The sequence below is a fragment of the Neodothiora populina genome, assembly GCF_041146345.1.
Source record: "Neodothiora populina strain CPC 39397 chromosome Unknown canker_contig_9, whole genome shotgun sequence".
In the NCBI taxonomy this organism is placed as follows: Eukaryota; Fungi; Ascomycota; class Dothideomycetes; order Dothideales; family Dothioraceae; genus Neodothiora; species Neodothiora populina.
In genome coordinates this window covers 119392-143624 of record NW_027191407.1, presented here as the reverse complement: position 1 = coordinate 143624, position 24233 = coordinate 119392, and the positions used below count along the sequence as shown (strand labels likewise).

Sequence of the window (24233 nt, the reverse complement as noted above, 5' to 3'; positions counted from 1 at the left end):
CTTCTATCTATACAGTATACGTTATCACATATGCTGCTCACTCCGCCTCATACTTTCACAACACTGCGCCAGTGAAGCACAGTGAGCATCTGCTAGTGACCTCAGTGAGTAGGTGCTCAGCGGTGTTATTATCATCGCTGACGCTGCCTGGTGGCTTCTCGCGCTCTTAATGCTACAGTAGCTCGACGGAGGTAATAGATTTCGCTCTGAGAGTAGCAGACAAAGACTTGGTCGTCTGCTCGACAATTAAGAAGCTTTTGAAGCACGTTGCCTTTCATCTCAATGGTTGGATACTCGCTGTATATGGTGCTCTATCAATTAGGTACCTTATGTTTAGTAAAGACTCCGAGGCATGGGGATCCTGGTCGAACCTGGTCCCGGCTTTCTCGATGAGGTGCTCGATGACATACACCACTAATCCCAATTTGGCAGTCACTATCGAAACACGGAAATGGCAGTATCATGGAAATAACGAACAGTCCAGCACCCTTATCGTGATGGTGACATAAGGTACCGTAGTGTAAGTAAACCAAGGGTGATGAAAGCATTGTCCTGATATCATATTCGTATCTGGACCTCATCACTAGAATAACCCGCCTCCTGACATTGAAAACACCAGGCAATCGCAAGCATGTCGACACTCGCCAACTCACTCGCTCTATCTTCCGACGCTACGGCTGTCATCATCCCTGGCAAGCCAGCGTTGACTGTGTCCTACAAGCAACTTGCCGCCGATGTGCTTGCATTCCAGAAGAAACTCGCCAGACTCGGCATCACACAAGGCTCTGCTGTGTCAATAGCTCTGCCCAACTCATACCCGTTTATTGTCGCATTCCTCGCAGCTTCGTGGCAGCGCGGCATTGCTGCTCCTCTCAATCCCGCATACAAACAGTCCGAGTTTGAATTTTACGTCGATGACTTGAGTTCTGCTCTAGTGCTTGTCCCGCAGGGTCTCGCAGATGGTCCGGCTGTCAAGGCCGCCACCAAGTACAAGGCTGCAGTCGCCGAGTGCTATTGGAATGGTAAAGAGGTCGTTCTTGACATCAAAGACGAGGGCAAGCTGAAGGGCAACGGCAATAAGCCAGTCGAGAAAGCACAGCCGGATGATGTGGCCCTGGTTCTCCACACCAGTGGTACAACAGGACGACCCAAGGCCGTCCCACTCACGCACAAGAACTTGACGAGGACTATGAGAAACATCCAGAAGACCTACGAACTGACTCCAAAGGATCGTACCATGCTGGTCATGCCATTGTTCCACGTTCACGGTCTACTTGCTGGTTTCCTTGCTCCTCTGCTCTCTGGTGGATCAGCCGTCGTGCCTGCCAAGTTCTCTGCCTCTGAATTCTGGCGCGACTTTATTGAGTTCAAGGCCAATTGGTACACTGCAGTGCCGACCATCCACCAGATTCTGCTTAAGAGTCCTCCTCCTCCGACCAAGCCAAACATCAGATTCATAAGATCGTGCTCAAGTCCTCTAAGTCCGAAAGTCTTTCATGAGCTCGAGGCAAAGTTCGACGCGCCTGTACTTGAGGCATATGCCATGACCGAAGCTGCTCACCAGATGACTTCCAACCCTCTGGACGGCAAACGTAAGCCAGGTTCAGTAGGAATCGGCCAAGGTGTTGAGGTCAGGATTCTTGACCAGGATGGAAAGGAGGTTGCTCAAGGCAAAGAAGGCGAGATTTCTATCCGCGGTGAGAATGTCACCAAAGGATACTTGAACAACGAAAAGGCAAACAAGGAGTCATTCACAGCCGAAGGTTTTTTCAGAACGGGAGACCAGGGCAAGATGGATGAGGACAGATATGTCATCATTACTGGACGCATCAAGGAGCTGATCAACAAGGGTGGTGAGAAGATCAGTCCCATCGAACTTGACAACACTATGGCACAACATCCTAAGATCGCCGAAGCTGTCAGTTTCGCCACCCCAGATGAGATGTACGGCCAGGATGTCGCTGTTGCCGTTGTGCTCAAGGATGGCGAGAAGATGACAGCAGACGAGTTGAAGAAGTGGATGACTGAGAAGGTAGCCAAGTTCAAGGTCCCCAAGAAGGTATGTTTTTCTGTTCTGTACATCTCTGACGATGACAACGTGCTGATGAGGATGTATTATAGGTCTTTTTCACAGATGTTATGCCTAAAACTGCGACTGGCAAGATTCAGAGGAGAATGGTGGCCTCGGCGATGGAAGAGAAGCCAAAGGCCAAGCTCTGATCGAATGCTCTGCTTTTCGATATTGCGTACATACATATCTCTCGTATATAAGATATAACTTGTTCTTGAACAGTCAGTCTTCGACTACTGTGATTTCGTACATACCAGCGAATGTTCCCCCAAGTCCTCTACCGACATCGGCCTTCTCTATCTTATGAATTGCCCCGCATGCACATTTCCCCGCATAACACCATTGATCACGTCAAACCAATCCAAGCTCCGTCTCAAAGGTCCATCCAGGTACAAACGAGAAATAAGTGTCTCGCTGAATTACCTTACAGTACGAACGAAATACATGTCAACATTACTCTGCCTTCGATCAAGACTCTGTACGACCTCACGTTGCACCGCTCGAACAATTCCGACACTTCGCTTTCTATCAACGACAAGCACAATGGCTCAAAAGCACGAATGGATCGTCATCCTACCTGACAATACGGACGCTTTGGAGAAGCGTATGAGCGTAAGACAGTATGTTTCCTCTCCTCTTCCATCTCTCTCCTCCATTTCTTGTTTCCCTATCCGAAAAGAAGATAACAGTAGACTGAAACCCCTCAGGTCCCATCTCTCGAACCTAACGCCCGACGTCGAATCCGGCCTGTGGCTTATGGGCGGAGCAACCCTCGATGAGCCGCCAAAGGAAGGAGAAGGTCCAAAGATCAATGGATCAATCATGCTTGCGCTGGCCGAGACCAAGGAGGAGGTGCTGGAAAAGTTAAAGGGAGATGTCTATTCTCAGAGTGGGGTTTGGAATTGGGAGAAGGTAAGTTTTTGTTCCCCTTGCGGTCTCTTCGCGGACCGTCGTTATACGGGATTATCCTTATGAGTTCTGTTGATGACTGACTCTTGTTTTTGGGGTTGAACTTGTAGGTCCAAATTTATCCCTTCAAGGCCGCCTTCAGAAAGGCTTTGTAGAGTGTTGGCTGTTGGGAGCCTATTAAGGGTTCATTAAAGACGTGACTGAGAAATACGGAGAATTCTACTTGTGTGTAACACTCAAGCTCTCCTGAGTGCTAAACCATCTGCTCACTCTTGCTATCCTACCGCTGTACTTCAGCTTGCCGCCGATCCGCACTACTTGTCCTTGTCGTCCTTGATTCCCACTGTCGGCGTCTCGATACTGCCTCACACTTGTAGCGAGTCATATATCATCCCGATCAACCCCGCCATGACTCCCACGACTCGGCTCAGGGTCTGATTCCCTGTCGAGTTCGCCGACCTCCGACCAAAAAGTTGGAGGTGAAATACATATTTTGCATATTTTGTTCAACTAGGAACTGCTTACCATAAAACAAATTAATCACTTCTCGATATAGCCTAGAGTTCAAAATGTCAAAGAGAAAAGCTGCAGGACAGGATGCGCCTCCCAAGGATCACAAGATGAGGGACAATGACGATGAGAGCAGTTCTGATGATGTAAGTCTATATTGACAATCAACCAGAACAGATAGAAGTGATGGTGGAGAACTTGTCGCTGACTGAGTGTTATGGAACAGGACGAGGACATGCTCGATGTTGATTTTGAGTGGTTCGATCCCCAACCCGCAGTCGACTTTCACGGTCTCAAGACTCTCCTACGGCAATTACTCGATGTGGACAATGTCCTCTTCGACATGTCACCTCTCTCCGACCTCATTCTATCCCAGCCTCTCTTAGGCAGCACAGTCAAAGTCGACGGAAACGAGACCGACCCCTTTGCTTTCCTCACAGTGCTCAACCTGCACCAACACAAGGACAAGCCTGTTATCCAAGCTCTCACACGCTACATCGCCTCCAAAGCCGCCACAGTGCCATCTCTTGCCGACACACTGCCAAAACTTCTAGAGGACGACACGAAACAGGTCGGTCTGATTCTAACAGAGCGATTCATCAACATGCCCTCTGAAATCATCACGCCATGCTACACAATGCTGCAAGAGGAAATCCAATGGGCGCTGGACGAAAAGGAGCCCTACGACTTCACACACTACCTTATTCTGTCAAAAACATACCAAGAAGTCGACTCGAAACTCGACGCCGAGGAGAACCGCCCGAGCAAGAAGAACAAGAAACAATCCGCCCCGGAGACTTTCTACTTTCACCCCGAAGACGAGAAGCTGCACGAGTTCAGTTTAGGGTTTGGAAACTTTGATTACGAGAAGGCGACGGATGAGGGGGCCAGTGATGCCAAGAGAGCATTCCAGGAGGCTGGCATCAAGCCCATGGGACATTTGACACTGATTGAGGGTCGAAGATTCGCCGACGCCATTACCGGTGTTGGCGAGTACCTCAGTGGTGGCGGGGCGTGAAAGGACGAAAATCCAGATGAAGGAGTGATATAGATACCATAAATGACAAAAGAGCGACATGTTAGCAGCAAATGACTTACTACCCAAAAGTCTTTCTCCAATATGCTTATTTTCACCACAATACCCCGTTCATGCAAATCCTCACCCAAGCTCGAGATACTCCGATCGCAACTCCATTTCAGCTTTCTACTCTCCTTATGTCGTGACATACAAAGAGATCAATATCATTCGCATGCGCAGAAACAGTCGAATGTGTTTTCCATATGGTTACAAAGTCCATAATGCATTTTGCGCGTTGTCATGACAGCTGCAAGAGTCGTAGTTTGAGCGGGAAAAGTGCTTTGAGAGAAAAGCTTTTGAGCGGTGCTTGTAAGTACTTCGATCGTTACATTAACTATAATATTAACAATCGTAGAGATACGCAGCAAGGTCTTCTAACCATGGATTTGTTAAATGTTCAAACACAGCTGCCTTAGTCGGAATACTCCGCGTCCTGGTGAACGATTCCGCGGCTGTTGTGACGTGAATGGCGGGAGCCCCACCGCGGGACGCTCGAGGCAGCACCAAGACCGACGCTGTTCTCTTTGTTGTCGCCTATACCTGTACTTAGGGGAATTGTCTTGTAGACCACGAACATAATTCCCTTAAGTACAGGTTCAGGCGAAATTCGCGACTCATTTACGTACAATATGGGATAGAGCGAACAAACGTTGAAAATGGAGTCAGCTGGCCTTTATATTCGTTGAGAAAATTCGTTTTCTCCTTCTTTGTGATATTTCCAGTTTCTCCTCTGGCGTTCCAACATCGCAAACCGTAGTTATTATTCCGCCTATAGTATCATCATGGACGCTCCTTCTCTCCAACCCAAGTTCCTGCCCACTCGCACAGAGTTGGGTCTGGTCGCCGTCGCGTTTAATGGTGGTCAAGTAAGCGACAGAACCCCCTCAAAACTCGGCGCAAACACTGATGCGACAACCTTTAGTGCCAGGAAGGCGTCGAGGCAGCTCCCATGGCCCTGATAGAAGCCGGGCTCATCGATCAGTTGAAGTCTGAGCTCGAGTACAACGTGCACTACGATGGCCAGGTCCATTCTTACACCGATATCATGCCCAAGGAGGATCCCGACTACCGTGGAATGAAGAAGCCCAGAGCTGTGAGCGCAGTCACACAAAAGCTCAGCCAGCAGGTGTATGAGCACGCCAAGGAAGGTCGTTTTGTCTTGACACTCGGTGGAGATCATTCTATCGCCGTGGGAACCATTTCAGGCACAGCAAAGGCAACGAAAGAGAGACTCGGAAGAGATCTTGCCGTTATTTGGGTGGATGCACACGCAGACATCAACACTCCAGAGACTTCAGAGAGTGGAAACATCCACGGCATGCCGGTCGCTTTCCTGACTGGCCTGGCCAAGGATGACAACGAACAGACATTCGGATGGATCAAGGACGACCAAAGAGTCAGCGTGAAAAAGCTCGTCTACATCGGGTTGAGAGACATCGATAGCGGAGAGAAGAAGATCCTCAGGGAAAACGGCATCAAGGCCTTCTCTATGCACGATATTGACAGGTAAGAACACAGCCTTGTACTTACGATAGATAAACATAATGCTGACTCTTTCATGTCAGACACGGCATCGGCAAGATTATGGATATGGCACTAGGCTGGATTGGCAGCGACACTCCTATCCACCTTTCGTTCGATGTGGATGCCCTCGACCCCATGTGGGCCCCTAGCACGGGTACTCCTGTTCGCGGAGGCCTCACGTTGAGAGAGGGTGACTTCATCGCCGAGTGCGTTCATGAGACTGGCAGCCTCATCGCCATGGATCTGGTCGAGGTCAATCCCAGCCTCGAGTCCGAGGGTGCATCTGAGACCATTCGTGCTGGATGTTCTCTGGTGCGCTGTGCTCTTGGTGATACCCTTCTTTAGAACTATGAGACTGCGGCCATGGGAAATGGAAGTTCCGACCTTGATACCCACCCTGGGTTTGACCTAGAGAGTCTGATTCAAATTTGATCTAAATGGTAGGGCCGACCGCATAGGAGGTCCTGCCATCGTCCAACGCCCACAATACAATTGTGTTTGTGTATGGCAATATGTATAACATCTCAATCTCGAAATGTGATGCAATTAAATTCTAGTGGTCTGACGGGGAGCAGTTGCGTTAGTACCTCGGCCAAGTATTGAATCATTGTACGCGCAAAAGTGTGTGCTTAGCGACAGCATGAGTCCATGGCATTTAACCCGCTATTCGAGGCTGATGATTGGACGCATAAGAACGCGCATTGCTCTTTAGACCAACTCCCGTTGCCCGCTAGCCCTCCGCACTTTGGCATGTGAAGGCGCTCTTACCCCAGATCTAGCAACCTCGGGTGAAAGGGGAAAACGTCAGACTTCCATCTGCCTTGGACCACTTGACGGCTACCGTCGCCAACTAGTCCTAGTGGTGACTGTACTTAGAAAACAGAGAACGGTTTTGGTTCTGTCATGAGCCCCAGCTCCCGCGCATCAATGGACCTCTCTCTGTCTCCAGACTTGCCTTTCCCGAGGTCGAACACATGAGTCTTCCCAGCCTATCCCCCGAGGGCCTCCGAGTATCATGTAACAGTCATAAGTAGGTTTTCCATGAGAAAGGTGATTTGTATATATAAATGTCTCATTCGTTCCCCCCTTCCTCCCCACCTTTTGTTTCTTGGTCTCTAGAAAGCATCTCTTACATCCATATTGTGACGCACTACTCATACTATCTGTCCACCTGATCTTGTGTGCCCTCTCTTCTGTTGTGCATATAGTCTTGAGTATCAGTCAAACTGGCGGACCGTCTGAAACAAATTGCCGCGCAGCTGTCGAGCAGTATCTCCAACATGACCGACCACGAAGAACAACAGTTCCAAGACGAAGTCAAGGCCATCAAGCAGTGGTGGTCTGACTCTCGATGGAGATATACGAAGCGTCCATACACTCCCGAGCAGATTGTGAACAAGCGTGGTAATCTCAAGATCGAGTATCCTAGCAATGTCCTGTCCAAGAAGCTATGGAAGACGCTTGAGCAACGATTCGCAGTAAGTAGCTGCTTTTGTTTTTCATTGGGTCACGAAGACGCAGACTGACATTATAATCAGAACAAGGAAGTGAGCTACACATATGGATGCCTCGATCCTGTCATGGTCACCCAGATGGCCAAGTACCTCGACACCGTCTATGTTTCCGGATGGCAGAGTTCTTCCACTGCCTCCGCCTCGGATGAGCCCGGTCCAGATCTCGCGGACTACCCATACACCACTGTGCCGAACAAGGTACAGCATCTCTTCATGGCACAGCTATTCCATGACCGCAAGCAACGCAATGAACGTCTGTCCGCGCCTGCTTCACAGCGTTCAAAGCTGCCCAGCATCGACTACCTTCGACCTATCATCGCCGATGCCGATACTGGTCACGGCGGTCTGACTGCCGTCATGAAGCTGACTAAACTCTTCATCGAGAAGGGAGCCGCTGGTATTCACATTGAAGATCAGGCTCCGGGAACTAAGAAGTGCGGTCACATGGCTGGAAAGGTGCTTGTGCCGGTCAGCGAACACATCAACCGTCTCGTGGCCATCCGTGCACAAGCAGATATCATGGGTAAGCTGCACAACTCATTGCTTCTTGTGCACATATACTGACTCTCACAGGCTCTGACCTTCTCGCTGTTGCACGTACCGACGCCGAGGCTGCCACCCTCATCGCATCCAGCATTGATCCTCGAGACCACGCTTACATCATGGGAAGCACAAACCCAGCCTTGCAACCGCTGAACGATCTCATGATCGCCGCCGAGCAAGCAGGCAAGAACGGACCGGAGCTCCAGGCCATCGAAGACAACTGGACCGAGCAAGCGCACCTCAAGCTCTTCAGTGAGGCCGTCGTCGACACCATCAACGCAGGTGTCCACGTGAACAAGGCAGAGATGATCAGCGAGTTCCTCAAGCAATCAAAAGGAAAGAGCAACCTCGAGTCCAGAGCTATCGCAAAGGCCTTGACTGGCGTCGAAGTCTTCTTCGACTGGGACGCGGCGAGGACCAGAGAAGGCTACTACCGCTTTAAGGGCGGCTGCGAGCCTGGCATCACTCGTGCCATCGCCTACGCTCCTTACTGCGACATGATCTGGATGGAGAGCAAGCTTCCTGATTTCGAGCAGGCCAAGCAGTTCGCAGAGGGCGTGCACGCCGTGTGGCCCGAACAAAAGTAAGCCATACTGTTCTTGCCTCTAAGTGCTTCTGCTAATCATCTGTTTTCGCCAGACTGGCATACAACCTATCGCCCTCCTTCAACTGGAAGACAGCAATGTCGACGAACGAGCAAGAGACGTACATCCAGCGTCTCGCTCAGCTCGGCTACTGCTGGCAATTCATCACCTTGGCTGGACTGCACCAGACCGCCCTCATAACCGACACCTTCTCGAAAGCGTACAGTGAGTCGGGCATGCGCGCTTACGCCATGCACGTGCAGGAGAAGGAACACGCTGCTGGCACGGATGTGCTTTTGCATCAAAGTGAGTCTACCAAAGACAAGATGGAGAGAAAAGGAAAAGATTGCTAATATATCGAATCGCAGAATGGTCGGGCGCTAACTACATCGACGACATGCTGAAGATGGTCAGCGGTGGAGTGAGCAGTACCGCTGCCATGGGCAAGGGTGTGACGGAAGACCAGTTCAAGACTGATGTCGGGGACAAAGGGACGAATCACTGAAGAAGAATTCGAGGATGATCGACGGGGAGTGTTGTTGTTGTCTTGTCCTAGTCATGCGAGTTGAATGAGAGAGACTTGGTCTAGTCTAGTCAGAATCATCTGTCAATGATGGTGTCGTCTTCGACGGAACATGAATAAGAAAGTCTATTGTTTTTTCTTTGCAATGAATCTTTTGTGCCACTGCCAACTCCTATTTGTGTCTTTACTACATCTCTAATTCCTCGGCTCGGCAAGACTATTGTTTCAAAGAAGCACATCCACCAGCCACTCTATCTAATCCAGACTGCGACCGGATTCAGACAGTTCAGTCCAGTCCAGTCCGTTGCAGTTCAGTCCTGCTGACTGTGCACAAGAAGATGATGGCGAGTAGATTTGTCGAGGGTAGGTTCATACTCGGCTCAGACAGATGCCAATGCCTATTTCTCGGACTGATTGATATCCTTGGACAAATTAGGTTGATCCCGTCACGTCATTCACAAGAGCAAGGATGGAAAGCTCTCGAGCTGTGAGGGCGGGGCTTTGCATTCGCTCCCTTGATACTTCTACGCCGAGCGTTCGAAATGCCGTGGCTGTGACGACGGAGCAAAGAGCGTCGTGCAGTATGACCCAAGCCGTAATTAAAGGAAGGCGTCACGCGCCAAGGGTCCTCTGTGTGTGCGGGACTCCTTCGATGATCTCCGATGAGCAAGTGCAGTCAGACCCGCAAGCTGGCATGGCCCAAGCGCGCTTGTCACTGGTCTCAAAGTTGTATCTTTGCTTGGAGCGAGATTTGCCGCATGATGGGTGTATGTGCGCATGTGCGCATATGCGCATATATGCTTGGGATGCAGTGACTTTGTTCGGCGTTTTGTGAAATGACCGAGTATTCCTAGTGCCATGCTCGAGGTGGTCGGACCTTGTAGGAACAGGTGACTTGATTGGATCAGAAGACTCACTCCATATCCTCATCGTCAGCGAGCTCGTCAGCAGGTTCCTTGGGCTCCTGGGCCTCGTGGAACTGAATGGCATCGTCTATGTAGCTGAGCACGGCACCGACGCTGTCTTCGTCCTGGGCGTCCAGCTTGAGAAAAGAGACAAGACTAAAGTCATCGATGAGCTGAGCGACAGCACGGTTGAGCTTGTTGAAGGAACCGCTGCCCATGACATTGCCGACCCGGGTGGGGTCCTCGACCTCGTCTTCTTCCTGGTAGATGAAGCCGTCGGCGGTCGGGGTCTCGTCGAGCAGACTGACGTCCGGGTCGATGTATCTCTTCAGCTCCTTCCTCGCGACGGAGCCCTTGACCAGATCCATCTTGCTCAGGATGTTGACGTGGGGGACTTCGAGCATCAGCATGGCGCTCATGGCGCTCATCGTGCCGGCGAAGAACTTTGCGCGATCCATGATGAAGGTGCTCTCGAGCAGGTAGGCGGCGCAGAGGTTCACGTTCAGGCTGCCTCGGGTCAGAGACTTGACGAGAGAAGGCAGGATGGGCACGTGGGTGTAGAGTTCGATCTGGCCGGGCATGTCGATGATGATTAGGTATTCCTCCGTCACGCTCTCCATGGGCTCGGTTAGGAAGTCGAGGTTCTCGAGGAGGAATTCGAAGCAGTAGATGAGTCCGCCGTTGGGGCCGAGGCCCATCTCTTCCATGACATCTTGGAGAGAGATGAGGTCTTTGATGTCGAGGTCTGGCTCGTAGACAAACTCGTCGGCGGCGGGATCGAGATTGACATAGAAGCACGACCGGCGGTTGTTCTTGAGATGTTGTATTAATGCCGAACAGAAGGTGGTTTTGCCCGCGCCGGCAGGACCGATGGTCAGCACTCCGAACTTGGACATTTCTTTTGTCTTTTCTTTTCTTTTCTTTTTCTTTCTCTTTTTCTTATTTGGACTCTATCTTCCAGTCTTTTTTCTATCCTTCGCGACTGACCAGTAGATGTGTGAGTGAGCTGATGAGAAGAATATTACATTACAGTAATTCAGAGCAGACCGAAGTAAATCTTCGTCTCCCCCGGACGGAGTTATGCAGTAATTCCTTGAGGAGATGACACGCGCTGCTGCCCCGCCGGAGACATACAAATCTGGAAGGTACAGTAAGGTAATTGCTTAGTTGTTGTGTTCTACTCTTCTGCCCAATTACAAGTATACAACAAGCAAAAGATGGCCGCTGCTACTCCCACTCTCCCAGCCATCCAGAGTCTGCCTTCACTATCAGCAGAACAGAGAGCCGGGGTCCTCGATCTCCTCTTCGAGCCCTGCACCGCACTACACACGCTCTCCGTTGAGCTGCTGCAAAACACCACCTTCTCCTCCTACGAGGACCTGATAGCCTCAGTCGGAGCACAATTGACGGGTCTGTCCGAGTCTTCATCGACCAGCGACACGCGATGGCTTGAGAGCATACTGGGCGCCCACCCGCGACTCGGGGCGAAGAAAGTCGACAGCGCGCAGAGCCAGGCCGAGCAGGCCCAGCTGAACAAGGGCGGCGAGGACGAGGCGCGCGCCCTCAAGGAGCTCAACGAAGAATACGAGAAGACGTACCCCGGCCTGAGATATGTCGTCTTCGTCAACGGGCGCAGCAGACCTGTCATCATGGAGGACATGAAGAGGAGGATCGCTCGTGGTGATATTGTCGCTGAGCGCGCTGATGCCATACGGGCTATGTGCGAGATTGCTGCCGACCGGTCGAGGAAGGTCGATCCGAGCATCGTTGAATGAGGACAGATGACGAATGTATATTGCTTGGGATGTGGCGGGACAAACGATGATGAACCTCGAGAGGTGCTGATGATATATTACCCATCTTAGCTAGAACAGACACGATGCTGCTTACACTGGACAATTTGTGACACCACTGCAGTCGTGTCCTTGTAATCCTCTATAACGTGCACCAGCTATTTTCCACTCGTAATAATCTCTTCAAATATATATACCGCGAGCTGCTTTTCGTCGCTAGCGTTGAAATTGTGCAGCGTCTGTCTGGGTATCGTGCTCTTTCCATTGATCGTGACCGACCCGGAGCGCCACCAGGGCGACTTGGGACCGGTCTACTTGTTCGTCCTTTTTGCCCTTGCCCAGACCACGACACATGCATCTCATAGAATTTTCTAGAGCGCCGGAGTAGTTTCGCTGCTTGACAAGGCGTCTGGGCGCATCATGAGACAGACTGCTCATCGATTCTCGGAGGACGATCCGCGGCTTGCATAAGAGGTTTCTGTCCCGAGGTCGATCGCTGAAGGACTGAAAACCCGTTCCATGAAGGGCTACTTCATCGTCCACCGTTCTTGAAGATTGCTTCCAGGTGCTCTTTGCTGTTCTTGTACGTCGTCTCGAGGTAATTGAGTTTCTTCTCTAGGTTCTCGACGTCTTTCTTGAGGTCTTCGCTCTCCTTTGCTATCCGCACTTTGACCTCGCTCGGCGGACACGCCACGAACCTGAGTGTTGAACATATCAGTCCCTAAACGCTTCTCGTCGCAAGGTTCTCTCCATCTGTCGACTCACATCTTGCCCACACCCTCGTAGATGTTTGCGTCTTTCGGTAGTCCGTCCAGCTCGACCGTTGTGAGTTGGAGCATGCGGCTCTCGCGATTCTTCGCTGCCATCTGCGACTTGACGATGCCGATCTGCTGTTGCGAGAAGGCCGCTTTCTGCTCGATCTCCGAGAGAAGCTGCAGGGAGAAAAGGGTCAGTTTACATGTATATCTGTGTTGCAAGTGTGTGTGTGGACGGTGTCTTCATACCTTTTGCAGTGCTTCCGGTGGTATAGACATGTTTGCGCTATGTCACGTTGTTTTTCGTTTCAGGTGTTATTGCTCTAGAAATAATAATAGATGCGGTATGTTGGTTCTTGTCTCACAGTACTTGTAAAGTAAGCTTCACTTCTACCTCCAAACCCCACCTTTTACTCCGCCCTAATGCTGTAATTTCGACCCTCCAATCATGTGTACACACACCACGACTTATATATAATCCGAACGAGTGCGGAAGCAGCCAACCTTATATGAAGACGACGACACGTTGAAATGTCTGGAAACAGGCGCAACGTGCGAAATGCACTAGCATCAGACCGCTACGCAACCTACGGGGCAGCTCTACGATCAGCGCACGCAGACTCGCTAGCAAACCAACTATCCGTGTTCCAAGCCGCTCTGCATTCCTTTTCCATCAGCCATGGAGCCGAGATCAGATCGAATCCCAGCTTCAGAGCCGAGTTCGCGCGCATGTGTAATACTATCGGAGTCGATCCGCTGGCCAGCTCGAATCATCTCGGCAAGGGAGGCGAAGGTAGCTTCTGGGCTCAGATGCTGGGCGGGAGCGTGAATGATTTCTATTTCGAGCTTGCTGTGCGCGTCGTCGAGGTCTGTCGCGAGACGCGGCTGGAGAATGGTGGTATGATTGATGTTACTGAAGTGCACAAAAGGATTCAGCAGGGGAGGGGTATCGGAGGAGGTATCGAAGTGTCGAGGTATGTACCGCTGGATTGTGAGTTTATATCTATGGTTTTTTATAACTTCTAACAGTGACGATATCCTTCGTGCTGTCGAGTCCTTGAAACCTCTAGGCTCTGGCTTTACAGTAATGCGAATTGGCACAAAGCAGATGATCAGATCGGTACCGAAAGATCTCAACACAGATCAGTCTACAGTTCTCGAGGCGATTCAGATCCTTGGACATGTCACTGTATCAATGCTTCAGATCAACCTGCAGTGGGAGCGAGCGAGGGCAGTCGCTGTGATAGATGATCTTGTGGCCGACGCTTTGGTGTGGGTTGACGCCCAGGCCGAGGAAACAGAGTATTGGAGTCCTGCTCTCATGCACGAGAACTTCTTCTGAAAGGGCCTTACGCCCTCTCCCACTCGGGCACCGCTTAACGACCAGTTGGGAACCAGATAAAAGGACGTCACATCTTTTTTTTACGATAGATTATGCATTAGAAACAATCTTGATGATAGATTCCAGCATCATGATAATTTGCTGAGAACCCCATTTGCTATTCTGTGTCATGGTAGATAGGCTTCAGGCAGGACTGGATTGTCCGAGTGGGTATAATTGTACATTGAAATAGAGGCGAGACTACCGGTCCCATCCCCATATCCTCTTGATGGAATCACCGAACGTCTCTCGGCCCCTCTCCTTTCTGTCTGCTCTGAGCTTTTTTTCGTCCTGAAAGTATTCTTGAATCTTCTCGGCATACTCCCGACTCGCATTCTGCTCAGCGACAAGGAGTTGGATGTCGAGTTCGCGTTCGTCCGGACTCTTGCCTGCAAGGCTCGCCTCGATTTCCTTTCTCCTCTCTGCCGTGTACATGTCAAGCCCCTTTCCTTTGTTTTCTGAAGCGGAAACGTCTGTCGCAGCTGCATTGTTTATCAAAGGCTCGAACTTCGGCACAGGTAGACCCTCATCGATGGCCTTGGCTGCGGCTTTCTCACGCGCAATCATTTCCTGATATAACGAATCGGCATGCATCTGGATGCGCTCTTCCTCCGCTTCACTCCGCTCCATAGACAGATAGCCGAGAGCCTTGAGGAATCTGCTCTGCATAGTATAGCAGCGGTTGAAGGCTTTGTTCTGCTCACTGCACATGGTGAGTCGTGCCTGCACGCCTCCCTTCTTGAAACACTCGTGCTCGGCAATCTGCTCGAAAACACAGTTCTCCACCGCCGCTCGTCCGATCTGCGCCTTGCGTTCGTTGTACGCTTCCACCACGTCCGTCAGCCGGTCCTGATCCGTGCGTGAAGAGGCTTCGATTTCGGACATTGGCGTGTATGTTTTCCAGAGGTGTGCGTAGCGTCCATCCTTGAATAGGGACTCTTGTGGTACTGCTGCTTTCGAGTCCGACGAGGCGGGTGTCGACGAAGCAGGAGGAGTCGTTGCAGATTCATCAGGCTTTGTGATTCCGAGTTGCGAGCGATATGATTGCGATTCTTGCTGCTGCTGTTGCTGTTGCGCCGGTTTGGGTGCCGGTTGGTGACGGTATGGACTTTCCTTCTCCAAGAAGTCACGCAATGATGGATCCAGATCGTTGTATGCATCTTTTGACGACGTCGAGGCGCCTTGATTGTCCGTCGATCCCCAGAACCAGCCCATGATGCTGAGGTGCAGCTTTTACAATCCAAGGAAATTGAGGTATCACGCAGGGTATGAGCTAGATTGCGATGACACGAGTGGGAGGAAGCTCTTTTGTACTTCTGTACTTTTTTGGTAGTTGAGGTGGTGTACAGTAGCTACAGCACATCACAATACAATATTCAATTACTGTATCTTCAATTCCTTACGGTCCCGGGAATAGAGGGACACCAATGCGGAGGTTACGCTTGACATTTTGCGGCTGGATCATCGTCTGATTGGCGGGGAACGAAGCTTACCTTATGTAATTCAAACATGTTGGAAGTCATTCTAGTACTGTACCGTAGGTGTTCACTGGATAACGAGCCCACCAAGAAGTGAGAAAGGCTTTCACCTGTTCATCCGCTGGTCATATGATAGTCAACTCCCTCCTATTAATATCCCCGGTGTGTGTCGCATTCTGTTTCACATCTCTTGCTGCGGCTGCTCTGTGAAGCGCACATAAAGCCCGTGCTGAAACCTCTACCCGTTCAATACAGTATTGTGCTAGGAATGCTCATGGCGAGATGAACTGCAACACTGCAACAGGACACATGCACCAGTTTTCGATGTCATTGGTACTTTTTCCTACTTGATATGGACTTGAGTCGTCGATGATGCTGTATATTCCAGATGTCGTGCCCAATTCGACAGGGTTGTTTCGCGTACTGGTGTCTCGTTCTATAACTTGACAATCCGCCATTGAGTGCACCTAGCTTTCTCATCGCAGGAGCAAAGTATATATGGCTTTACCTTTCGACTTGTTCAGAATTGACAGAGCGCTGATCCCTCTTCCATCACTCGAATTTACTAACAGTGCCCTTACAACGAGCCCAGAACTCTCTGACGATGATATTCGTTTGTCGTCCACCTCTGAGCCCGACAATCTTAGCAATGAATACCTTACGCTCAGACTGATCCACTGTTTTGTTCGCTGCGGCAAGCTCTACAAATGTCGTCTCCTGCTCGAGTAGTGCATGCTCGAGATATTTCTTGCAGTTTGGAACGCTGAAAACAAATGCGCGAAGAGGCTTGCTCAACGAGTCAAGTTCGGACCGCTGTGCTACGCCACTGATCTGATAAAGTAGCGAAGTGGCTATGAGAGGAGCAAAGTGCTGTACAATAACCCCAACTGGAACACGGGTCACGGGCAGCGGAGCTGGGTTGTTCGGTCTGCCGTGTGCAATCAGAGGCTCAAAGAAGTTGCATGCGATGCGCTTGAGCATTGGCGCTTGACCCGTGACACAAGCAAGGACAAACTGCAGGACGCCAGCAATTTCTTCGTCACTTGGAGCAAGCAAGACGTCGAGGTATGCAACGAGAAGACGCTGCAGAAACTCCACGCATATCTGGGCGAGCTGTGGATCATTGCTTGGGTCCTTCAATAAACCCATGACGCGAGCCACTGATTGGTATACCGCAAGCACTTCGTCAAACAGATGTGGGGTATTGCGGCGGGAGTGTGCCGAGACGAAAGTACACGCTGTAGATAGAACCGCCTCAATCCGCGGTGTGTCGAGAGATGTGGTGGCTTTAGCTACAAAGGCAACTGTGGTTGATGGAGGAAAGACGAATGGTCCAGGCTCAGTCTCTGCCAATCCGGCGCGTAAAACATCGCAAGCGGCATCAATTGCATCGCCCGCGTTCTGTAGATAGGAAATAATCTCGAAACATGCAAGGATACGTTGCTGGATGGCAGCTCCAGCCTCCAATGTCCAAAATGTCTGAGAGTGTGCTCCTTCGGTCGTGGATGTCTCGTCGTCGTCGTTGGAGTCAATATCGATAGGCCTGTCATCCAGAGCTTGAATTCCTTTACCAATGCTTGCAAGGCATTGCAACGCAGTCGTTCCGATAAGCTCACCCTGTTCCACGTCACCCCTCTGCATTGCTTGCACCGCAGCATTAAGGTCAGTCTCGATGACTTGTATCAAGATCGAGATTGGCTCTGCTTTTAACTCTTCGCTAGGCAAAGACTGTATGATCGATGCGACTGCAGCCATGACCTTCTCCTTCTGATAGCCATTAGCTGACGGTCCAGATAGTGCCTGTGGAACCTGAGCAAGAAGCTCGCCAAGGTGTTGCGTCAATGACCGCCGACATGACGAGCATAAGGATTCCAGTGACTTCGCAGCTTGGTCTGCCACTCTCACTTGGTCCGGTGGTGTGGCCTCAAGTATGGTAAACAGGAAGGTCAATACCGGAGGTATGTATTGTGGATTGGATTTGATGAAAGTTGAGTAATTGTCGATCATTCTGAGGACAGCACGCCTGAGGAGAGCCGGCACATCAAGGCTCATGTCTGATGCATTGCTGAAGATCGAAGAACCCATCAGGGCGTTCATCGCCGGATCATCGTTGGCCGGTCTGACAGAGTCGGCGATGGCATTTATACAGAACAACACGCCTTCGAGTTGGAACCATTGTCTGGTTGGTAGAATCTGTAGAGCGACTTCGATAAGATAGTGTAGAAGATTTGAGTCAGGGATTTCCGTGATAAATTCCAAGTAATCCATGACATTATCGCGGAAGAACTTCCATTGCTGGAAGGTTTCTTCGTCCCAAGTTTTGCTGATCTCCGGTGGTGGGTGAGACATCTTCGGCAAGTATAGTTGAAGAGCTTTCATGAGGTCTTCTCTGGCTTGAGGCAGCCACTTGCTGAGTGTATGGACCTCACTATCTGCAGCGGCATAGACAGCGTGCTCGGCGTACTCATTCCAGAACTCAGTCGCTGAAAATATCATCTCGTCATCCTCTGCTGGATAACCGGGCGCAGTAAGAAGCTCAAGAAACAAAGCTGATATTTGCCCGTCAGCGCCTACTACTTGCCAAAACTTATGAGAGAAATGGCCACTTACCTACAATGCTCTCGGAAGAGGCATGTTTTCTAACAACGACAAGATCTTTGACGGTGATCTTACCGTAAGCAGCCACTAGCTTCCCGAGTGACACAATCTCGGGTTCTTGTTGACCACTTCTACAGGCAACGAGACATTCTGGTCCAATCTTTTGGCGTACAAGTGTAGAGATGATTTCAACATGTTCCTTTTTGAAGAACTTTAATCGAAACTCGAGATTACTGACGAAGATTTCTATAGCAAGATCTCTCAGATCGTCGTTGTTGCTGACCAAGAACTCGGCAGTGATTGGAGTGAGGTCTTGTAGAAGCTGCAGGGTTCCGATATCTCTAGACCAATTGCTATGAGCATAGATGATCCAAGCCTAGAACATAATGTCAGATCGTCACGTCGCGTTGTTATCTTAATAGAATGACCAACATTCAGGCAGTTGAGAGCTTCGATACCAAGATCAACGTTGTCTCGTGCCAAATTATTGATGCAAACGGCCAGGATGCTTGTTACGTCCGGAGTATTCGCACTGAATGTATCGTCCAGTCGTAATCTGCCAGAAGTCAGTCTTGCTTCGAAGATTTTTTGTTCTCATCTGCTTAAAACTTACGACTGTTGGCTTAATCCGGCTGAATTGGACATGTCTTCAGCTAGCGTTTGGCAAAATCGGATGGTCACACGTTGTTGAACTGGTGTAAGCTCCATGAATACTTGGGCTGAGTCAGGGTAAGTCTTGAGTTGGTCGCCTGTGACCACGCTGCCAGCTCTCAAGGAGCATATGATCTGACGAACAGCTGACAACCACCGCATTGGAGCTTGGGTGAAATAAGTCGCAAGAGCAGCACATAGCTTATACAACACAAAGTTGCGTGCTGGTAGACTTGCCAACTTGACCTATGTGCCCGGTTGTTAACACAGGCTCGTAGCTCTTGTAGACGCTACTCTAACTTACAAGCCAAGTCAAGAGATGTGATCTCAGCTCTGTGGTATCATCTTCGGATTGGTGGGAACTATGGGAAATTTAGATGCGCTTATGAACTGTGGAATTATTTGCTTCTTACCCTTCTTTATTGATTTTGATCTGTAATGTCAAAGCTCCGTAAAATCTGACATTGTCATCGTCCTCCTCAAGCATAGCATTAGCGACTGCCCAGCCATAGTTGCTGTGTTGTATCGCTTGGAGCTCTTCTGAAGCGCTGTGAACTTGTGCGGCATTGGTAGGGTTGCCTATGATCTTAACAAGCTCGATAGCTCGGAATGAGGCTGACATGTTTGCAGCTGCCTTGTGAGACGTCAGCCGTGTGAGCGCCTGCTGTCAGGTTCGAAAGATGTGATGTAATAAGTACAAAAACTCGGTAGGTAGTGACGATGTGGAAGGCCCAGCAGGGCAAGCAGTGTCTTCGTTCACGACCAATAGCAGAAACAATCAGTAGGTGCCACTAGCGAGGTCCCAAAATCGTGGTAGCCGATGGTATTCAGTCCAATCAATTTAATGACAAACGAGGATTCTGAAGGTGGTTCGTCGCAAACGCAGTACAATAGACTAATCAACAGAACAGTCGTACCTCCGTCACTAGGACGATAGTGCTTACAGCGAACGCTTGCGTATTGTCTTGTTCGACTCAAGTCTTGACGTACGGTTTTACGACTGAAGACGGTTCACACTGGGACAAGTACGAATGAAAGGCATCAAAGATACTTGACTCATCTACTACAAGTGGCTGGAATCTCAAAATATCAGAATATGGCCTACTATTCATAGCAAATTACCTACATTATTGTCATACTGTGTCAAGTCATTGCGCTGTGTCTTTTGTGGTATAGCACATGTATCGATTGTCTGTAACATACAGTAAGGCAAAAGATACCGAAGTTTAATGGTAACAATGGATTGTGCTGGCGACCAACGGCGGCAATCGCCGCTCTACTGTCGTTGCAGCGTCCGTGGCCAGCAATACTATGAAACAACCCCAAGAATAACACATAAACTCCTTGCTGCAAATAAAATCCAGAAGAATCTCATGTTTTTCTCCTCACTCGTAGGAGACACAATTCTCTACTTGTTTCTCCTTCTTCAATTGTATCCGATAATCCCATGTCTCATGACAGAAGTTCCATAGGACGTCTGTCGAACAAGACTGACTCTGCGTCCGATGACACCGTCTCCACCGACGCCTAGGTCTAGTTTCGCAGGTAATAGGAAGCTGTTTTCGTTGTTGTTTCTCGTTGCAGCTGTGTTTTTGTGACCTTCGGATCTGGGCCCGAAGACGAAAGAGTGTAGAATGTCCTCTGTTTCTAGAGCTTCTCGTTCGAATCGATTCGAAGTATTTAATCTGAGGTCTCCAGTACGGCTGCAGATGGGGCATTGGTGGTTAGCTTACCAGTAGGCAAGGCATCTCAAATTGAATGTATCCTGCGCGAGATCATATAAAGACTCTGGAGGATACTGAACGTACTGTATGACAATCCTACAAGTCTCGAATTCATCATCTCTCATACTCGTCTGTGACCCTGCCTTTAGCGGACTTGATGAGAACGTCGCAGTCGTGTAAGGAAATTCAGAGTCATCCAGTGATGAGTTGAATAGAAGAGATATATCAGGCAGGCTCTCTGTAGCTTCTGATGTTGTCGTTGTTTCGTCGGCCTTGAGTATGGCTATCGTGCCGCCGAATGTTATTCTCGAGGAATCACCACACATTATGCCTGTTCTTCTCTTCTCCGATGAACGTCCGTTCTCTTTACAGGACTATAGGTGATCGAAGACGATTCCCTACGATGAGGGAGTATCCAAGCAACAGACAGATCACAAAAGCAGACACACAACACAAGGAACAAGTGGAGATAAAGGATATCTAACCATCAAGGTGGTCTACAGCGATCCCTATATACCTACCTTACCTGACCTCATTCTACTATCTTACTGCACCACTTACTCTTTTCCCCGGATGAACCGACCATCAAGGTCATAAATGACCGCAACCCGCTACACTAACACATAAACACGAAACTAACTCACCTCCACCTTCGGCCCCCTACCTGCCTCTCGCATCCAATGATGCGCCACAGGTCACAGACTCGAAACAGATCTAGAGATTATTGGTCAACCCGCGGACCGATAAAGCTTTTTGTTTCTGGCCTGACTGTTCCAGTAAAGGGTGAACATGCATACGTATAGGCGCAAGCGGTGCTGATAGACTATATTGAGCTGCAATGTGCCGGACTGCGCGAGCGGGCTAGAATAGTAGGCTGAGAAATAGCACTGTAGATGCATGTGCCTGGTAGGGCACCGCACCGCCGTAACACAACGCAGCGCGCCCACGCCAAGAAACATAGTCATTTGAGTGAGAATGAGCATGTTTCTCGCCTTCCCCAGGTACCCTGACCTAGCCCTCGCCTCCCTCACATCCAGAGAAACCATCACGAGCCAGCTATCGGAAAATCATATTCTATCGATGTGAAATTGTTTACGTTGGCGATGGGTACTGTGGAGGGGGTTTGAGTTAGTATCCATTTTCGGGTCTGGCCTTTGCGTGTCGAATTGTCTGTGACGATGATGGTTACGGAGCAGTGCATCCATCTCACCCCGTTTGCGTGGTTTTACTCGTGGCTTTCCGGTGTTCTCTGTTTGGTCATGTGTGTTGAACCATGTGCTCATGCGAGATGTTGCGGATATTTCAGGTGCCTCAGGTCCATGAGGAACGGACAGGGTGACCCTCATGACCATTCCCATGATCTCGAATAATACCTTGAGCACGTGGTCCAGATTGTTGAGGCCTTATCGGGTGACGGGTGTGTCCTGGACTAATCAAGTAACTTACGAACAGTACCGAACTATTGAGACAAACGGGGGACACGACAATATTTAAGCAATCGCCCTTTAAGTCATATTCTGTGAAGTGAATATGACGTAGATTGTATGATAAACATCACTCTTCCTGTAGGCCATGACAGGAATATGCTCAATTCCGATAAGCCATGGAACAAGTATATCCTTGTTTTGTCTCTATGAGAAACCTAAACCACATTATCTTGCTCCTCACCAGCCCTTTCCTTCCCTTTCCCCTTGCCATGGCCGTTTGACTTGACATTGTCCGACGAGGAAAACAACGCAAGTAACAAATCAGCCTCGGACCATTCAAATGACATAGCCGGTAGTCTGGCCGCATTAAAGTTGTCATCGTCTTGCTTTACGTCCTCTTTTACATGATCACGGTAATGCTCGACGACTTCCGCACTGCCGTAGTCAAACGTCATAAGACAGATGCGGCAGTATTCCTCACGCTCCAAGACTTCGTTTTCGGCAAGGTTACACATCCTCTCGAGACGAGTAGCCTTGTGTTTTGCGTCTCCCTTTGCGAATCGGAGATGTTGCACAAAAGGGCTATCCATAATGATCGGATCCACAGGCGCATTTTGTTCTTTAGCATGGGAGACTTTGCGGACTGTCGCCTTCATATGACTGGCACGATGAGACTCCATATGCGAGCTTGGGCTAGGCTCGCTTGTGATATCCTCGAAACGGGACATGCAAACAGGGCAAAATCGCCCGCTGTATACGTCCTCCTCGTCCAGGCTACACCGAGCTTGCCAGAAGCGACGCCAGAGCTCATGATTGTCCCTAAGGGCAGGTGCAACCTTTGCTGGCCTAGAAACACCTTTCGGTAGTACTAGCTTTAGACACCCGGTGCAATTTTCTTCGTCATACGAAGTGTATTTGGATAGAGGATGGAATCGATGATGTCGCAAGTGTTCCTCCTGATCAAGTCGACTTAGAAATAACTGGAACGAGGGGTCATTGTCCCACTGTACCGAGTCGGAGCCGGGTGCACGCACCATGTCGAGAGTGTCGTCCTCATTTGTGTCACTGTTTGCGATTTTTGTAGCAGCTGCGGATGCAGCATGATGATCCACTGTCAAAAGATCGACAAGATTAGCAGCTGCGGCTGCGGCACGATGATTCTCAGTCAAACGCTCCATGAGATCGGCACTAACTCTAGCGCCTTTCTCGTCTTGTTGAGGGAAGCAGGGACTCTTGTAAGGAACCCGAGTTATGAACTCTTCAGGTATGATTGCCTTAGCTAGCATCCATCAGCATCCGGCACGGGAGAGTACAACAGAATGCAACAGAAAAACTCACAGCGAATGGTACGACGGCCGCTATTTTTGACAGTGAAAGGACTGAGAAACATCAAGGGTTCATTTCTATCTTCAAAGTCTCCAGCGTCAAAAGCGACCCATTGTAGCTGCTCCTGAGCTACGTCAATCTCGGGTGAGGGGGCACCAGATCTACGGGTTTCTCGTTTAAGATCTGGGTCCAACACCGCGTCCACGTCTATAACGTCATTCGTGGGCTCGATTGACTGTGTTACAAACGAGCGAACATCATGATGTCCAGTACGTGGCACTTTTGCCGACATAGCGTTAGTTTCAAAAGACGTAGTGTTGTGAGATTCAGGAAAGCTTTGGAAGTGTTGTCAGTCCGATCTTCTGGGTCGCAAGACACCTTGGCCAATGTTCGTAGTCACGAAGGGTTCTTTGCGGAAGGGGGCGATGTTCAAGTAGAGCTATATAGAATAACTCAAAGGTTCGAGGGACGAAGCGTGCTGCTAACCATCATACCGCAAATGGCAGTGTAATGGATGCGCCGAGTTGCGCCTCAAGCGACTTTCAGACAAAGGCGTGGCATATTTTCGAGCCTGGGTCAGGATTGGCCGCACCTACGACCGACTGATGCTTATAGACGTAAGCCCATTTTCTTTTGTTTGCCATGTCGTTTAGAGCAGGCTCGTCGTGGCTGCACAAACCAGATTGTCACTTATGAGTTGAATAAAAGATGTTGCAGAAAGAGCAAGTGTGTTTGTGGGACAATTGTGAGGGTCGGCGCACTCGGCAAGTTCGAGATTAGGGTAACACCGGCCCTCTGGAATGCAGGTATATCGCATCAGGTAACAGTGAGGCATGGTCGGCTGAAGCGTTTTGCATTCCCTTCAGAACCTCGGTGTGGGGTATGATGGTTTCATTGCCTAATCCGGCATCAACACTGGAAGGTGCAGCGACATGTACG

General features: G+C 49.8%; 13 protein-coding genes across 13 annotated transcripts; 7 read left to right on the top strand and 6 right to left on the bottom strand.

Annotated features, from left to right (window-relative positions):
- Window positions 1-631: 631 nt before the first annotated feature.
- On the top strand, window positions 632-2220 carry AAFC00_007194 (uncharacterized protein; the record flags this gene model as incomplete). Its single annotated transcript, XM_069347258.1, has 2 exons — window positions 632-2059; window positions 2122-2220. 2 exons carry the CDS (start codon window positions 632-634, stop codon window positions 2218-2220), a joined length of 1527 nt encoding a protein of 508 aa, XP_069201862.1.
- A 394-nt stretch (window positions 2221-2614) lies between these two features.
- AAFC00_007193 (uncharacterized protein) lies at window positions 2615-3135 on the top strand (the record flags this gene model as incomplete). Its single annotated transcript, XM_069347257.1, has 3 exons — window positions 2615-2691; window positions 2779-2983; window positions 3091-3135. 3 exons carry the CDS (start codon window positions 2615-2617, stop codon window positions 3133-3135), a joined length of 327 nt encoding a protein of 108 aa, XP_069201861.1.
- A 414-nt stretch (window positions 3136-3549) lies between these two features.
- Window positions 3550-4508, top strand: AAFC00_007192 (uncharacterized protein; the record flags this gene model as incomplete). Its single annotated transcript, XM_069347256.1, has 2 exons — window positions 3550-3636; window positions 3717-4508. 2 exons carry the CDS (start codon window positions 3550-3552, stop codon window positions 4506-4508), a joined length of 879 nt encoding a protein of 292 aa, XP_069201860.1.
- Window positions 4509-5350: 842 nt separating this feature from the next.
- On the top strand, window positions 5351-6437 carry AAFC00_007191 (uncharacterized protein; the record flags this gene model as incomplete). The annotated part of the gene is made up of 3 exons (XM_069347255.1): window positions 5351-5434; window positions 5491-6074; window positions 6134-6437. 3 exons carry the CDS (start codon window positions 5351-5353, stop codon window positions 6435-6437), a joined length of 972 nt encoding a protein of 323 aa, XP_069201859.1.
- Window positions 6438-7372: 935 nt separating this feature from the next.
- AAFC00_007190 (uncharacterized protein) lies at window positions 7373-9238 on the top strand (the record flags this gene model as incomplete). The annotated part of the gene is made up of 5 exons (XM_069347254.1): window positions 7373-7570; window positions 7631-8129; window positions 8180-8732; window positions 8789-9039; window positions 9102-9238. The coding sequence occupies 5 exons, from the start codon at window positions 7373-7375 to the stop codon at window positions 9236-9238; spliced, it is 1638 nt and encodes a 545-aa protein (XP_069201858.1).
- A 931-nt stretch (window positions 9239-10169) lies between these two features.
- AAFC00_007189 (uncharacterized protein) lies at window positions 10170-11057 on the bottom strand (the record flags this gene model as incomplete). The annotated part of the gene is made up of 1 exon (XM_069347253.1): window positions 10170-11057. One exon carries the CDS (start codon window positions 11055-11057, stop codon window positions 10170-10172), a length of 888 nt encoding a protein of 295 aa, XP_069201857.1.
- A 321-nt stretch (window positions 11058-11378) lies between these two features.
- AAFC00_007188 (uncharacterized protein) lies at window positions 11379-11936 on the top strand (the record flags this gene model as incomplete). The annotated part of the gene is made up of 1 exon (XM_069347252.1): window positions 11379-11936. The coding sequence occupies one exon, from the start codon at window positions 11379-11381 to the stop codon at window positions 11934-11936; it is 558 nt and encodes a 185-aa protein (XP_069201856.1).
- Window positions 11937-12486: 550 nt separating this feature from the next.
- AAFC00_007187 (uncharacterized protein) lies at window positions 12487-12988 on the bottom strand (the record flags this gene model as incomplete). The annotated part of the gene is made up of 3 exons (XM_069347251.1): window positions 12487-12652; window positions 12720-12886; window positions 12959-12988. The coding sequence occupies 3 exons, from the start codon at window positions 12986-12988 to the stop codon at window positions 12487-12489; spliced, it is 363 nt and encodes a 120-aa protein (XP_069201855.1).
- Window positions 12989-13240: 252 nt separating this feature from the next.
- AAFC00_007186 (uncharacterized protein) lies at window positions 13241-14051 on the top strand (the record flags this gene model as incomplete). The annotated part of the gene is made up of 2 exons (XM_069347249.1): window positions 13241-13683; window positions 13739-14051. The coding sequence occupies 2 exons, from the start codon at window positions 13241-13243 to the stop codon at window positions 14049-14051; spliced, it is 756 nt and encodes a 251-aa protein (XP_069201854.1).
- A 240-nt stretch (window positions 14052-14291) lies between these two features.
- AAFC00_007185 (uncharacterized protein) lies at window positions 14292-15305 on the bottom strand (the record flags this gene model as incomplete). Its single annotated transcript, XM_069347248.1, has 1 exon — window positions 14292-15305. One exon carries the CDS (start codon window positions 15303-15305, stop codon window positions 14292-14294), a length of 1014 nt encoding a protein of 337 aa, XP_069201853.1.
- An 815-nt stretch (window positions 15306-16120) lies between these two features.
- AAFC00_007184 (uncharacterized protein) lies at window positions 16121-19439 on the bottom strand (the record flags this gene model as incomplete). Its single annotated transcript, XM_069347247.1, has 6 exons — window positions 16121-18117; window positions 18179-18542; window positions 18599-18722; window positions 18780-19063; window positions 19122-19179; window positions 19231-19439. 6 exons carry the CDS (start codon window positions 19437-19439, stop codon window positions 16121-16123), a joined length of 3036 nt encoding a protein of 1011 aa, XP_069201852.1.
- An 804-nt stretch (window positions 19440-20243) lies between these two features.
- On the bottom strand, window positions 20244-20867 carry AAFC00_007183 (uncharacterized protein; the record flags this gene model as incomplete). The annotated part of the gene is made up of 2 exons (XM_069348400.1): window positions 20244-20520; window positions 20626-20867. The coding sequence occupies 2 exons, from the start codon at window positions 20865-20867 to the stop codon at window positions 20244-20246; spliced, it is 519 nt and encodes a 172-aa protein (XP_069201851.1).
- A 1316-nt stretch (window positions 20868-22183) lies between these two features.
- AAFC00_007182 (uncharacterized protein) lies at window positions 22184-23586 on the bottom strand (the record flags this gene model as incomplete). The annotated part of the gene is made up of 2 exons (XM_069347246.1): window positions 22184-23247; window positions 23307-23586. 2 exons carry the CDS (start codon window positions 23584-23586, stop codon window positions 22184-22186), a joined length of 1344 nt encoding a protein of 447 aa, XP_069201850.1.
- Window positions 23587-24233: the final 647 nt, after the last annotated feature.